Below are 16,267 nucleotides of genomic sequence, written 5' to 3' on the forward strand. Positions count from 1 at the left end.
TGGAAGTGCATATATGCAAGATATTTGGGGAGCTGGAAGCTCCTCAGCAACCTGTAACTCTGCCTGCTGGATTTTTCCAGGTCAGTCACAAAATCTGTGTGTGCATGCTTGGAGGACCAGCATGGTGCTGTGCTAGATCAAAGTCCAATAATTTGCAAATTTTGCTGTTAACTAGCAAGCCTTCTCAAAGTCAGTTTTGTCAATTTTTTTTCTGCATAGGGTTGTCTTGCTGGAGGTGGGATCTCACTGGTTGGTAGAGAGAGATACTTTGAAGGATTGCACTGTATATGAAATGCCCTTCTGTATGCCTGCATATGGTTGAAACAGTTAGAAATCCTGTGGAGGGCCTATTTGATTTTTGTTAAGTTAAACTCTGTGGAGAGCCATCACAGTAACATCCTGGATTACTTGGCAGGCTGAGACATCTGCTGGCACTTCTGAGGTGTAGGCTGCAGCAGTGAGGTTTCCTATTGCATCATGCTGAAAGCTCTCCAAAACATAATGGTATTTAGTAGTAAATGCCATTGTATAGAGATGAAACGGTATGAAATTCAAGATTGCAGGCTTTGTCTTCAACAAGCTTAAGGACCTTAAGGATCTTTTGCTCCTCCAAAAGTTTTATAGCAAGACCGAGGGCTATTATGAACAGTGCTGCACCCACAGAGAAAAGGAGCTGACAGAGAAGTGAAACCAGATTCTGGAATTCAGTGCAGCATTTTATTAGGAGAACTCTTTATGCGCCTTGTCAGTGTCTGTCCTGTTAGAAATTGAATTTAGGTGTGTAATTGATATTCTTAAATGCCTGCTAATGGTAATTCAATGCTTTAAACTATGTACTTGCTTTGCTTAGTGTTTTGCATGAAGTACCTCATTTTATGCATATTAGGCTACATAGGACACCTTTGCAACTGTTTGCCTATTCAGGGATAGCTTGAGATGACTCTTAATCATTCCTCCCATGTTACAATCACCTGAAAACTTAATGATCTTGCACGCTAATAGCTTTGTCTAAATTGTTAATAAATTAGCACCCTCAGGGACCAAGCCATATGGACTTCCACTGAATGAATATATGCCTCGACTTTCTTCCCTTTCTGCTTTTCACCATGCTAAACAATTGCTGTTAGTTGCTGTCATTTACTCCCTGGCTCTGTGGTCAGGGTCTATCTTTTATGTCTCCTGCATCCAACCCCTAAGCTTTTACTTGACGGCCATCTGACACCCTGCAGCTTGGTACTTTAGATGAATGATAAAATTTAAAAGCCTTGTAATTCGGCCTCTCCCTCTTTATACTCCTACTTCTGTGGTTCCCTTGTGATTGCTCAAGAAGTGCTTTTGATATGTCCTCTCCAAATAGGATAAGAATCTGGAGGATGGAATGAAATTTAAGTTGCAGCTCTGTCTCAAGATCACTAAAAATAGCAGGAAAATTATTGTAGACTTTGTCCAAGAAAAGCAAAGCTTAGATTGTTGAAAATGCATCAGCTAACTGACATACAGAGAAGATGGTGTAACCTAGTGAAGGTGAGTCTTAGCAGTAGTGTAGTAGCTGTTAAATACAAAAATTGAGGGAAATTACCATAAAGAATTGAAAGGAAGAAACCTGTTTGTGGGATGATATGGTGATTTTTTCCCTTTCAGTTTTGTTGGGGGATTTTTTTGTTGTTGTTGGTTTTTTTGTTTTTGGTTTTTTTTGGGTTTTTTTTGTTTTTTTTGACGTGTGTAAACCTTGAAATCCTCTTGAGTACATTCTAAGTGGCTGTTACTTTACTATAAAGAGCCTACTGACTTGCAGTGAGAAACTTGGTGTTTCAGGTCACTAAATAGAGCACAGGTACAGGGGCATGACCAGAAACCTGTTTAATTCTGAGCAGGTCTTTTGTTCACCCAACACTGAGAATGGAGGTCATCAGCATCCCAATACAATTGCCATGTAAATGCCATGTTCAGATCTCATTATGGTTTTCAGGGCATGTTGTTGGTGGACAGAAATTGAGTGATGCCTGTTTTACATTATATCCTCAAGAAATGTGATATTTGTACAAAATCATTTATGGTATCTAAAAGAAAATAGTGCAGCTGGTTGCAAGCTGCTTCTGATGGTTAATTTACCTATAAAACACGGCAAAATAATGGATATTAGAAAACACAGTGTGTTTAAGGTGCAAAGCAGTGTGTGTTTGCCAGCTCCATCGCTTGTCTCTGCTTTCCATCCCTGTCATGAAGAGTTTTGTGAGACAGAAAGTTTGCTGGCAGCAATGGTATGTTTTGCCATCCAGTTGATACAGCTGGAAAATAAGGGCACATTTTTGGCTGCACAAAGCTCTGTTGGGTCAGGAGTAGCTGTTCAGGCAGTGGCTGTGCTGTAACCAGAAGCAGCTATCAATGTGTGTGTTCGTCAGCCTGCTGAACTCCTGATAGGGAGTGATGTAACTTGTGGCTAGGGAGTAATTACAGTGCTCTGCAAGAGGAGTTCAGAGAGTGGTTAGTGCAAAGGGCTTGCAGAGTTCTCTTGTCTTGCAGAGTAATTATGATCGTTAAGGAGGAATGATTCAGCACAAGTTACTTATTTACAGTGAGGTAAGGTGGCGAATATGGAAAGGTTGGTGCCCTTTTTAGGGACTGATGTTCCTCCAGCCAGCCACACCACATCCTTGGTTGATTTACTTTGTACTCTTTAAGGTAGAAGTCTATCTATCACACTGCAAGAGCAGGGATGCAGATAGATCTTTCTATATGAAAGTTGCTGGACTGCCCTTCAAAATACCATGTCACAAAAATATGGTAGGATTTTTAACAAGATGTAATAATCATTTGTATAATGATGTCTTCCAGGACTGCAGCACTGTCTTAATTTTTTTTCCTTCTAAATTATTTAGTCTTTCAAAGTATTTATTACAGTGTTGGACAATGTAAACTTGATGCTTTGCCAAGCCAAACTGAGGTATTTGTAAGTGATATGCTTTGGAAATATATAGCAGTTTATCAGTAAATGAAGTGGTGCTTCACATTAGCGTTGTCGTTATTAAAAATCCCACTAAATTCTTGTGTGATACACACACACACACATACATATATATATAGAGAGAGAGAGAGTAAATACTGCAATATTTATTCTGTGTCCATAGCTTTTCTCCATGGAAGACAAAACAAATCCCCATTGCTGCCTCTTACTTGTTGTGGTTTTCTACTCTTAAGAGAAATACATTATTTCTTCAATAATAATTTGCACTGTGAAAATGTAGTTTAAAAATTATGTTACAATTTTACTGAAACTTAGTCTTTGCTCTTGCCACATTTCCTTTGCCTGGGGCTTCCAGATGCGTTACGCTGCCTTTATTTTGTCTTTCAGATGACGATGTGGACCTGGAAGCTTTGGTGAACGACATGAACTCCTCATTTGAAAGCTTATACTCCACGTGCAGCATGCAGTCGGAGACGGCTCCGCTGCTGCAGAACGGGCAGCTGAGCCGCAGCCAGCTGCCGTCCCAGGGGCCCGGCGCCCTGCAGCCCACGTCCCCCAGGCAGCGGGTGCAGCGCTCCCAGCCCGTGCGCATCATGGCTGTCAGGTAGGGACAAGGCACTCGCCTCCTGTTCCGTAAGGTGCCCTGAACTGGCTTCAAAAGAGCTGTATTTTAAAAGAGGAGATCACTTGGTAAGGAATTCAGCATTAGACTGGACTTCTGCATAGAAAATGTAGGGCATAATATTTCCACATATTATCACCCTTCTTTTAGTCAAGGTTTGATGTTTCCGCAGTAGCTGATTTGTAGAAGTGTTTCATTGGTACCAGTTGGCAGAAGCTATATCCATATTTGGATTTTTTTCCAAACTGTTAAAGCCATTGCTCTCGAGTCTGGTGTCCATTGACAGCCTATAGGTTTTTTAAACACAAGAGATCATGTAGACAGATGAGGGTATGCTTAACTACTTTTGATGCACAGCAAGTTCCTCTCTCTTTGTGGAGGTTTCCTCAATGGTTTAAGACCAACAAACAAAAAAAAAAAACAGAAGAATTTCTTAGTTAGGTATCTGTTCTTTCCAGAGCACTTTCAGCTCACTCACTTCAGTGCACTGTGTAAGTCATTACCAAAAAAAAGTATTAAAGTTGTGTCCCCCTGTTGTAAAGCTGAGGACTGGAATTCAGGCTTCAAGAGGAAAATTCTTGATGGTGATGGGAGAGTATATAGGTGATGTACAGGTTCTTAAAATCTTTTTAGGCAGCAGGAGGAAGGCAGCTCCTGTCAGCATGAGTAGGTAAACTAATTTCTTTCCTGCTAGTTAGCAGTTTGTTCTTTGAAGGAAGTGAAAAGTAATGGTATAATAAAAGAAAAATACCATGTGTAGAAGGGGTGGCTTCTAACTCTTAACACTGATGTATTGCTTATAGGATTGGTATATGTAAGACAGGCAACTTTTCTATTTGAATGGATATGCAGTGCAGCTAGGTCAGCTAATGATGTCATCAGTTCTACAGGTATTTCACAGTTAACCTTGAATGGGGCTGTACTGGAAAATGTATTCTCTGGAGTCCTATAGCTGTTGAAATTTTGTAAATATCTCAGTCAAATCACTTAAATTATTTTTGGTGTTTAAAAACTTAGCAACTCTTATTATAGAACACTCTGCCTTTTTGAAATCTATACTTCCATGCACACTAGAACATCCTGTGTTTATCATCATCAAAGCAGGTGATGGTGAAGCTTCTATTCAGGGTTATCTGGACCCATCTTGTTTGCCACCAGAACAGAGTGATTTGACTGTGGTCTCCTAGGAGCACAGGTTTATGTGTGTATCAGTTATGAAGTAAATGCTCCACTGGCAGCTGTACAGCCACAGCAGAGCACAGCACAGAGAACTCCCAGCTTCAGGAAACCACACCTTTCTAATTGTATTGGTTCCACTTCTTACAGTGGAGGTCTGTTGGAATAGGAATCCCAATATTACCAGTTAGATTGTGCCTGGGCCAGTCTGACCCTTGCTGCTGGGCCAAAGGCAGCAACTGTGGTGTATCACCCCAGAGATACCTTGGCTTGCTGGAGATTGCAGCTGGGCACTGAACAAGTCCAGGCTTGTCAGGAACTCCGTTTACCTCAGGAGGAAAGCTTCAGGCGATGGTGAAGAGGAAAAGGAGATGGATTCTGCTGGAGGGTTTAATATCCAGAGGTTTATTCCATGGTTACAGAGGTCTGAACGTGGGTACAGTTCCAACAGAATACCGACCGCATGGCTTGATTCACCTTTTAAGCTCAGGGACAGGGGAAGGGGAGGTACAGGTGAGCCACCAACCAGGTGAGAGGGGCAGGGTCTCAAGGGACGAGGGACACCTAAACAGGCCAATGACCCCCAGGCCTGAGGGGCATCCTTTGAACTTGACCAACCACACCGACCCTTGCTGGAATGTTAAGCCTGATTGACAGGACTCACTCAGCAAGGGGGTATTGGAATATGAATCTAATATTATCAGTTAGATGGTGCCTGGGCCAGTCTGACCCTCGCTGCTGGGCCAAAGGCAGCAACTGTGGTGTAAATCACCCCAGAGATACCTTGGCTGCTGGAGATTGCAGCTGGGCACTGAGCAAGTCCAGGCTTGTCAGGAACTCCGTTTACCTCAGGAGAGAGAGCTTCTGGCGATGGTGAAGAGAAAAAGGAGAGGATTCCGCTGGAAGGTTTAATGTCCAGAAGTTTATTCCATGGTTACAGAGGTCTGGACGGCAGCAGCTGCTCCAGCAGAATACACGAGCACATGGCCTGATCACCTTTTAATCTCCCGGGGCAGGGGGAGGGGAGGTACAGGTGAGCCACCCAACCAGGTGAGGGGGGCTGGGTCTCAGGGGGGGGACGACACCCAGACTGGCCAATGACCCCTGGGCATAGGGGCATCTTTTGAACTTGACCAACCACAGGACACCTCGCTGGAATGTTGAGCCTGATTGACAGGACTAACTCAGCATGGGGGCAAGGGGGAAGGGAGAGAGGTATAGGCACACCTGGGAAAGGGACCGGGAAGCTCAAGACACACCGCAACAAGGGGGTGAGGGGGAAGAGGTATAGGCACACCTGGGAGGTGACCTGGAAGTCTAAAATGGGACATTACAGCACACCGCAACAGAGGTCAGTCAAAAACTTGCAGTACAGCGCCCTGTTGCACAGATATGACATGTCATGGTCTGAAGAAATCTTACACTGTCCTTTTACCCTGTGCTGTAGAGAACTGCACACACAGGGAGCACAAAAAAAAATAAATTATATGAAGCAGGTCAAGTAGTTGTTGGCATAGTTCATAGTTACAGTTAGAACCTGCTATTAATTGCAACCCCCCCAGATCTGTAAGACTCATTCATAGAATACCAAGGCAACTGAATTGCAGGACAAAGTTACCTGTGGAGCAGGTTTCACAGTAGTTATATTTTGCCATCCCCCAGGTACAGGCAAATACAAATGAGAGTACCCAGGGTGGGACATGCTGCCGTGGGCAAACTCAGCAGTTGTTTCCCAGGCATCTCTGTTGAGAAGGCTTTGCTTGCTGAAGGCATGCAGAAAAATGAGAGCAAACTGAGTTTTTAATGATTTGCCTTTCAAATCCAGTAGATAGTTGGTTTGGAAACTTTCATGATTGCCACTAGATGGTGCCTTCTACTTAGGCATTGAAGGGCAGCGTGCTGCGGTCACCTAATGCATCTTCAGTGGTGATACTCTGACAGCAGGGAAACCAAAAGCCATTTGTGTAGTCACGAATAGGTCTTACAGCTTTTCTGGTTTAGTTTTTCTTTTAGTTTTTAGGCTTTTTAGTTTTTCCTTTTAGGTTTTAGTTTTTCTTTTGTTGGTGTGGGCACTGCAGGGGTACCATAAACTGGAACCTGAAACTCTGTTCCATGCAGACTCGTGAGGCATACTTTGGTGGATGCAAACTTGTCTGAGCAGTAACTGTAGAACGGGCATAAGGTGGGAGGGTACAATTCCAGCTAATTGCTTATTGCTAAAGCCATGTCTTTGCCTTTTCATTTCTCAGGAAATGCCAAGTTGCTTGGAGATAAAATCTGGTATTATAATGAGGTGACAATATTGGTTTAAGTCTCAGCTTAGAGAACTCTACAGTAGGGTACATGTTTGTTTTCAAATCCACTTGGAATTTGGCTCTGAGTGACTGCCATTGTTTTCTCCTCTTTCACATTGCTTTGGAAGAGCTTTACTGACTTTCTGGCACACACAGCTTAAGCTTGTAATCTAGTGCTTACAACAGTGAATACAGATAGATATTTTTGTTTATTTTATTTGCACAGTTACCTCAGTTACTCACCCAAGTAATCAAATTATGAGCAACAAAACAAGCATGGATGCCTGACTGGTCATTTTTTACATGCAATTACCTGCTTTGCACTAGGAGTTGCTGTAACTGTGTAGTAGTTACCTAGAAAAAGAATGGGTTTGATTCCTTGTTTTTAGGGTCATTATCACAAACCCTGGGGCAGGAGAGCCAGGTCTAGTGGTGCCATTTTGCTCCTCTTAATGTGTAGTGCTTCTGTGTTTACAGGCGTCTTCAAGAAGAGGAACAGCAATTCCGAACATCATCTTTGCCGGCCATCCCAAACCCCTTCCCAGAACTTTGTAGCCCTGCAAGCTCTCCAGTGCTGGCCCCTGGATCTTTACCTCAGAGTCAACCTGCTAGTAAGCATGTGAGTATGGGATGAAACCTTGGGTCATCCATTCGTGTGCAAACCAGCAGTGGACTACTTCATTTTGAAGGCAGAAAGAAAGCTTCCAGATAAGTAAAAACACTTGTGCACTTTGTCTGTGAGTAGGGCAGCACTGGCCGAGAGAGTACCTTCAAAAAAGGCTTCTGACATTTTTTAGAAGGTTTGTAAGAAAGATGTGTAAAAATTAAGTAAGCCTCTTTCAGATAAATGCATGTTGTGAATGGAGCAGTAATGCTTAATATCCTTCAGATTCTGTTATTCAGCCTCAAGATTTACTAATTCTGAAGTCAAGTGAATTATCTTAGAGTTGGATGAGGATCTGTGCCTTTTATACTGCATATCCTAGGTGTCACAAAAACACTGAAAAGCTGAATTCTTTAAAGACATGGTGGAGTTTTATTTGTTTTGCATGAAGCTGCTCAAAAAGGAAAGATGTTCTTAGAGCTTGTGACTAGGCAGAGCTCATTGTAATGGGATTTAAGGGGAAGGTTGTCCCATGGAAAGCTGGTGGAGTAACTTTCTGGGTTCTTGGCAGTTAAGACAACCCAGACTGAGTTCTCGTGTGGTCCAGAGCAGTAACCTCAGTGACATAGAAGTTTTTCTTCTCTGTCCTACTCCACTCTATAAGAAAAAATTAACTTTTTTTGTATCATTCCTCAAACACACTTGAAGACTAAACCTTTATTTTGTAAACTGTGCAGATCTCCATGGGAATTAAAAAATGGGCTACTCTGACTACTGGCTTACAACAATTCTGTTCTTGAGTACCCAAAAATGTGGAGAAGTTCTGTGTCACTGCTCAGTTAGTTTGTAATTAGCTCCTACATGCTCTCTGAGGGATAAAGGGCTTGGGTACAGCTACAAGCAGAGGACCCAGATGTGTGCCCTTGTGTGTTCTGTGTTGTGTTACAGTGCCATAAACAGCTGCCTCCTTTCCTGAGAGACACCTGAGTGCACCTCCACTGGTTTTACTGTATTTCTTACCCATACAAGACAGACAGGTAACCAAATCATGCCCTGGGAAAAAATTGACCCATCCCATTGGGAATTTAACACAAGGCCCTGTCAGAGACCCAGGTACTGGCTAAGGTGTTGTGCCAAGGCAGTGTTGATGTGACTCTGGGGAGATAAAACCAGCGGCAATTCTGCCTCCTGGCACTTGCCAGCAGGACAGCAGCAGAGCTGTCTTTCTGAAATTAACTTTAGTTTCTGATGAACCTGTGTTTACCTCTCCAAATATCCTCCTGGTTCAGGGTTTCTTTGCCTTTTAGCTCTATGTTTTACTAAAATTACCCAAGCCACCTTAAACTTGGCTCTGTAAAACCTTTAAGGAACCCTAAATGATCTGTGAGTCAGTTTTTCATCGAATTTAGAAACTAGTAGTTTAACAGCAGATAAATATAAAAATAACCGGTCTTTTAATGTATATGAGAAGATGGCTGTAAAGGCAGAATAGAAGATCTTTTCTTTTCACAAGTTTTACCTTATAAATTTTTTAAATTATTCTACCTTACTTTAAAATCAAAAATTTTTGACAAATGTTTTGAAAGCCTAAAATGAAATAATTTATATTGTATAGATATGCTTTCTGCTGAATTTTTAAATCAAAGACAATCCATTATATGGTAAAACCTTTTAAGGTACAAACTGTGGAGGTAAAGCATGTTGAGCAATAATGGTTTCTTTTGTAGATGTAAATACACTGATAATTTCAGCCTATCAACTCATTGGAGGCATTTGAGAAACACTGGCTCTGGATGAGGGAAGAATAGCAAAGTGTTCTTTTCCTCTCTATCAAAGTACTTTGCTCTCTTTAATGAAGGGTCAGAGAAACAAAACTGGAAAAAACCCTTCTGTTTTTAAAGTATGAATGGTAAAAGAGAGTAGGTTTAGTTTCTTCATGAAGGAAGAAAACTATCTCAATTTTAAACATGGAATATCATTGGATTACAAAATAATCTCTCTGTTCAGCCTCCTCATAATTTGTTTAACTTCGTTTTAGTTCCCTTCACGGGAGTCTGCTAAACATCATGAGTAAAAAGAAATTAGTAACTTAAGAAATGTTATACATCTTTCCAACTTCAACACCTTAAAAAAATGTGTACTTTGGGAATTTGAGTAAATTATTTTAGGACATGCTTTGGCTGAGATAGATGTCCATCAATACAATACAAACTACTGATAATTAAAACAAGTGATGAGCTAAGTTAACTAAGTTAAAGGAATGCAATAGCAAGTTTTAGTACATGGCAGTTAGGGAAAATAAGTTGTGCTTTAAGAAAAATATAAATACAATGTTAAATGCTAACCAAGGTAAAACATCAAGATGCTTAATTCAGGTTCTCTGCTTACAAATTATGAACACAGATTAAAATTGGAGATGAGAATGAGCCATTCTGTTTACATGGGATGCATGAGATGCTAGTGGATTCCTTTGATGCTTCTTGAGCATTTACAGGTAAATAAGCCAATAGCAGTTCCAGCCAGCAGTGCTGCAGCTCTGATCACACAGGGCATCACACGTGGCACACACAACACTGGGAAGCTGGAGGGTCTGAGGACTTCCTCACAAAGGAAATGTTAGTATTGTTCCTCCTGGAACACCTCACTGTTATTTAATAATTGTAAAATACAACTCTGCAATGGTAAAATCTAGTAGGGGTTATGCAAGAGGAATTTAAAGATCCAGTCTTGTTAAATATAGAAGAGTCTCATGTCATATTACCACACCTTAGGCATAAAGAAATGCCAGTTCTATTCAAGTTTTAGTAAAAGTTATACTTTTTCACAGTATATTGTTCCCTATAGGAAAAGGATGCATGTGTGAATGAAAGAGTGAGTAAAGAAGCTTTCAGGTCATAAAGCTTGAATTACATTTTTGGCTGAAAAAATGGATATTGTCTTTTCTCATATTTTATTCTGTAAATTTTATTCTGTAGCTGGAGCCTGACATTCAAGTTTCTTACTGATTCTGAGTCTCTTCCTTATTTTTTTCATGTAGTTGCCACTGCTTTTTTTAACAAGCAGTTCACAGCGTTGCTTTACGCACTGCTCTGCATTTGTTTCCTGCTCTTGGCTCAGCAAAGAAAGATAAAAACAGTAAAGCAGTGAAAAATAACTGTAATAAACCTTTCTTACTTTTTTGTGGTAGGTTCTTTTTTCTGTCTTCTCATGGTGACAAAGCATTTTCTTTGTGGTACTCAAGTGCAATAATTTCCTTTTTTTGAGAATATTTTTACGAGATCTGTTGGGTAATGGTACTGATTTCACCCCAGCAGGAAGCAGTATGCCACCTTTCACTCTGCTGCCAGTCAGGCACTGAATACTGCTTTTAAAGCTGATGGCTGCAGCAGTGTACTGCAGCTGCCCCCAGAAGACAGACAACAGTGGGAAATAACAGGTCTTCAGTAGCAGCACAAAACTAACCACACCTGTAGGCAAATGGAATAGTCATTTAATGGGAGAAGCAATCTGGGAGGTAAAACTGGAGTGTTGGGCTTATTTAAATCATTTCAGATTTGGTTTCTAGAGGGTGCTTTTTTTAATTATAGATAATCTTCTTTGCTTTAGAAAAAGAACTTAATCTTGTGGATAATTTTTTTCTGAGCACACAAAGGTTGAAAAACTGGCACATAATTTAGAAGTAAAAGACTTAGAAGAGAAATAGCAGTGAACTTTCAGGTTACATTTCAAAGGCTGTCCTGCACTGAACAACATCCACAATGGTAATGTGTGCTAATAGAGTTGTGTGACCTAAAAAACCTGGTGATAGACATTCAGAAATTATTTGCATTAAAGAGATACATGCCTCTTTGGAGTTCAGCAGTATGATCCTTTACTTCAGGTCTGCAGGTGGAAAAAGCCCACTTTGAGCTTAGTTTTACAGTGAAAAACATTAAAAGTTGGGTTGTTGATAGTGAACAGCACATGGGTCTGTAAAAAATGGCACAGCTGAAGTTTTAGTGATGTAGCCAAGCAGCTGGTGAGCACCTGGATGGGAAGTACCAACCCGTTGTGCTGCTGGGTCAGTAGCTACTTCAGTTTCTGGTGTGGTGAGTGAGACAGTGCAGGTGTCTTGTGCTTGGAGAAACCATGATCCTTCAAGTGGTAGCTGACAAAGAGCTCCTAAGTCCCTGAGTTGAGAGCAGCGTTGTCTGTGAGCTTGGACAGGAGGCTGGCAGGAGAGGAGCTCCCTGATCAGTGCATGCCCAAGCACTGCCCTCTTCATCTGTGCCTGATTTTGTCCTCTAAGTATCACCCATCTGCCCATCACCACAGAGCCCAAAACTCCAGCAGACCTCTGAGAGCACGCCCACTTTCCATGCATGGGAAGGGCAAGAAAAGGCAGGAGCAGGAAGGACATGCTCTGGGTGACACCAGGGGCATTGCAAGACCACTTGATAGTTTTCTCTCCCTTTTCCCCACATCTTTGTATGTAAGGCTCATGCACACCTACAAACACAAGATCACCCCATGTCTGAAGTGGGGGAAGTGGTTGCAGGCCAGGAGAAGGGACAGCTGAAAATTTTTAAACCATTGTTTGCTTAACAGGATAAATATGTTTGCCTAAGAAAAATGGAAACCAGAAAATTGCACCAAACCAAGACCAAACATTTGTCCGAAAGATTGCTAAAAACATCAGACAGCTACCTTACTGCCAATTGAAGTCCATCTTTGTGTTGCTGGTATAAATGGAGAGCTAGTTGGTAACTTAGGTTATAATTTCTGGTTGTGTACAAATATTTTGGAAAAAGCATGCAATAATTACATGTAGGTCACTGCAATGCCACAGGATATTAGGCTTAAGTATCTTGTGTGAGTCAATGAAGCTTTCAACTGTAAAAATAGGGCAAATTTCTCACATCCCCCCTCTATACAGCCCAGGCAAACTTCCAAAAAGCAGTTTGATGTACCCAAATTATTTACTCTTTTCTAGCAAATTAAATTCACAAATGGGTATGAATTAATGTCATTCTTTTTTCCAGATTTAGTTACTCTTCAAGGGAGCTTGTGTAAACAGACTTCTTAGTTTTTATTGTTCTAATTACATGTTATGATGCACATTTTTTCATTTTTCTTCCTATAAAACTTTTATATTGGCTCTTTTGAAGATGTGGATGTTGATTTTCTAAAGAGAAGCTGTATAAAAATATGAACTTGTGTATAATGCAGGCATTATGTACTAAGTTGGATTTTGTGTGTGTCACAGCAAATTTTGTACTTGATCCTTCAGTGGAACAATCTTTTGCAACAAGACATTCTGAAAATAAATACTGACATCTAAGTGTGTCAACAGGGCATTACTTTCTCTAAACAGGCCAAATCTATAGCTGGGTATAAGCTGGTCATTTCCTTAGGTCTAAGTCTAGGCATTCCCTTTGGCCCTGCTTTAAAACATGGGTTTTCAGGAGTATCTGCCATGACACATCATGTTGTTTCTCTCAGATCTTTCTTTGAAACATGTCTCTTACACTAAGTAAATAAATCATACATAAATTGCTCTGCAGCATATTTAACTCAGATGTTTTTTTAAAGGTAGTTGCAATTGTATTTGGGAATAAAGTAGGAAAAGAGCAGGCCTCTGCTGCAGAGCTGTGATCTAACTGCATGAAACATGCAGCCTTTGGGTGCCCTTCTCTGGTTTGGAGAAATAACACCTTCCCAAAGTTTTAACAGAGTTAAATTTGATTGGCAGGGAAGGAAAGATGTTGCATTACTTGTCATCTTATCTCCTCTCTCATGGAAACATGTTGTCCTGAAATCAGGGTGGAGGTGAGTTCACAGCATGATCAGTTTCATCGTGCTGAAAGTCGCATTTACTCATTCTGAGGAAGGGAATGATGAATATCTGAGGTCCAACAAGCTTTCTGGGCTAAGCTAAAGGCCAGCAGCCCTTGGTGCTGTTGGTGCTGGTCTCCAGGTGGGTCTGCAGGCTCTCCAGCTGGAGCCCTGCACGTGGGCTGCCGAGCACTGGAATCAGCACAGAGGCAAAGCTGCTGTTTCTGCTTCCTCATGCGTCTTACAGCAAAAAGCTTTGTGTTAGAAAGAAATTAGTCTCTTTGTTCTTGCTTTTTGGAAAGTGCCAGGACAGTAGTTACGGTCCCAACATGAATTACTGGAAATATGAAGGGCATGTCATGCTCAAACCCAAGACTATGTTATTTGTTGGGGTTTTTTTGTTTCCGATGACACAAACCTGGCCCAGCTCCCAGGAGTGTTTAGGCTCCCTACCTGGAAGTGATGCTCTGGCCATGGGGGTGTGCTGGGAGGAGGGCTGTGTGCTCAGGACCAGTGGGGAATGCACTGTCCATCCAATGCATGGAACCAACCTGGCCCAAGCCTGCCTTGCTCCACGTGTCCTGGTACCCCAGTGGGTCTCCAGCCACTCAGTAATACTTGCAGTTGTTTTAAAAAGCTGTTGCACAGCAATAAACTGAGCAGTCTGTGGTATTTGCACCAGTAACTGCATTAGTGTGTCCATACAACATTTTTCTGTGGGCATCTTAGTTATGTGTGCACTTGCACATTTTGTTGCACATTCCTCTTGCTGTATTTTATTAAGAGTACAGTAAGAGTATAACTTTGCTGTTCTGTGTTTTGATCAGGAATTGACAGAACTTAGGAGCTATCAGGCTGAGAAGGCAGTGAAAAATGGGAAAGCATAATATGAGAGGAGTTTTAACTTCCTCTGTGCCTAGTGAGGCAGGCAGGAATGGGTTTTGGCATAAACATAAGTGAAGTAGAGAATTAAAAAAACCCAGAACTAGATTGAGTGACCATAATTATACCATAAATGAATGATTGAGACAAATCAGAGATGTTGTAACTTTGTGCTGATAGCCTTTAAGGAGTCATTCAGCAAGGCAGGAACAGCCACACTGAGTCTGTGTGACATCTGTGCTGTCTGGACTCAAGCTGTGAGTTCAGGTCAACTTTAGACATTTTGGATAGAAGCCTTTTTGGACCTGTGCTAGCCAGAGGGCAGGTGAAAGAAAGCACCAGCTCATAATTGAGAGCTTCTGCTGTCAATGTGTATCCTCTGTGACCTCGTGGCACCAGTTTGTTGCCAGCAGCTGGTAGGTGATCTGACCACGAGCTCCTTCCCAAGGTGAGCTGTGGCAGCTCTTGCAGAGCTGTGCTGGCACCTGCAGCTGGGCTGCTGGTGATTCCTGGTGGATGCTGTGGACGTATGGAGAGCAGGACTGGGAAGACACCCAAGTTTTTGCTTGCTGGCTGGCATCTACTTCTAGGGATGGCAGGCAAAGCCAGTGTTTAGTTTGTTCCTTTCCAACCCATCAGCACAGTTGTTGCTTAAGTGTGAGGAGGGATGCTGTTCATTCAGAGCAGGTAAAAGTCTTCTTTGGACTTCTTTTAATTTCCTGGATAGTGACCTGTGCCCATGATTAAAGTGGAAATCTATTTGAAATGTCCATCTTCTCTTAGGTGGTGTTTGTGTGTGGACGTGTGGGGAAGAAGGAACTTGGAGTTAGTTCATTGTTTTGGTAATAGGATGTTCTTGCATTGTGCCAGAGCTTGCAGATATAGTTTTGTTCCATTTCCTAAACAGGGGGAAATGTCAGTTGGAATTTAATAGCAAGTTAATTAAATCATTGTGGGATGAGTTTCAGTTCTCTGTGCTTTTGATTTATAGCCTCCTATTGCTATCAAATTCTTATTATATTATTCTTCCTCCTAATAGGAGGGCAGAATTACTGTACTAAAAAATTATTTTGTTTAATTAATGTAAGTACCTTCAATCTTTGCTTCAGCCTGGCTGTAATCTGAACATCATTTACTAAATTTACATAAAATTTAGTGAGTTTAATGTGGACTTTAAAAGTGATTTTAATGTGGACTTGCTAAAGGACAAGCCATCATTGGTCCATAGAAGCTACATCTCATGCTTCTCCACTGGCATTAAGACTGCTTGTTCTCTCCAGTGGTAAACCCTGCTGCTGCTGGGATTACTGGGGCTGGTTTCTCCTGCTACATTTCAGGAAGCAACAGTATTGGAAATACCACTGTTGTGCTTCATGCCTGCGCTATTTGGGTTTTTCTGGTGTGGCTGAGGGAGAAATGGTGGCTGAGGGAGAAATGAATAGCGCTCCGAAACAAAACGGATTGACAATCAGCTGGAAGTTTGGATTCAAGATCCCATCCCAAGAGCATGGGATGTTTCTGGGGAATGTGAATAAAGTAGCTTTGTTACAGCAGACTCGCTTCCAGTGAGATTTCATTAACAGCAAAGAAAACACGGTTCTCTTAAGTTTTTATTGAAAAAGGGGATGAAAGTGGGAGAGACCTTTAAAAGCTGCTTCTGTGTTTTACCTAACAGGTGCCACTTTATAGCACCCAGGTCTTTTCAGCTGCCCCTTTCATCTGCCTACATCTCTTGTCTGGCCAGAGTGAGGAACTGCTCTGTTTTTTGGGGTTATTTAGAGATGGGCTATGAGGATACTGCTTCACCCTGCACACACACAAAGTTTATAGTGTGCCTTGTCCATCCAGACATTTCGTAGGAATTTTATCTCTGTATCTGCTGCACGGAAGCAGCTCCTGAGTGCTGGGAC

At 41.7% G+C, this 16,267-nt stretch overlaps 1 protein-coding gene across 1 annotated transcript in view; it reads left to right on the forward strand.

Moving 5' to 3' along the window:
- GRB10 (growth factor receptor bound protein 10) overlaps window positions 1-16,267 on the forward strand; it is a 145,927-nt gene that overhangs the window by 84,972 nt on the left and 44,688 nt on the right. The window contains exons 4-5 of the mRNA XM_054285067.1: window positions 3,353-3,569; window positions 7,535-7,676. Coding sequence (XP_054141042.1) covers window positions 3,353-3,569; window positions 7,535-7,676 — 359 coding nt within the window. The remainder of the gene's footprint in view (window positions 1-3,352; window positions 3,570-7,534; window positions 7,677-16,267) is intronic.

This window comes from Melozone crissalis, unplaced genomic scaffold (genome assembly GCF_028551555.1).
Source record: "Melozone crissalis strain CALT ecotype California unplaced genomic scaffold, PUWL_Pcris_2 ptg000042l_1, whole genome shotgun sequence".
NCBI lineage: Eukaryota > Metazoa > Chordata > Aves > Passeriformes > Passerellidae > Melozone > Melozone crissalis.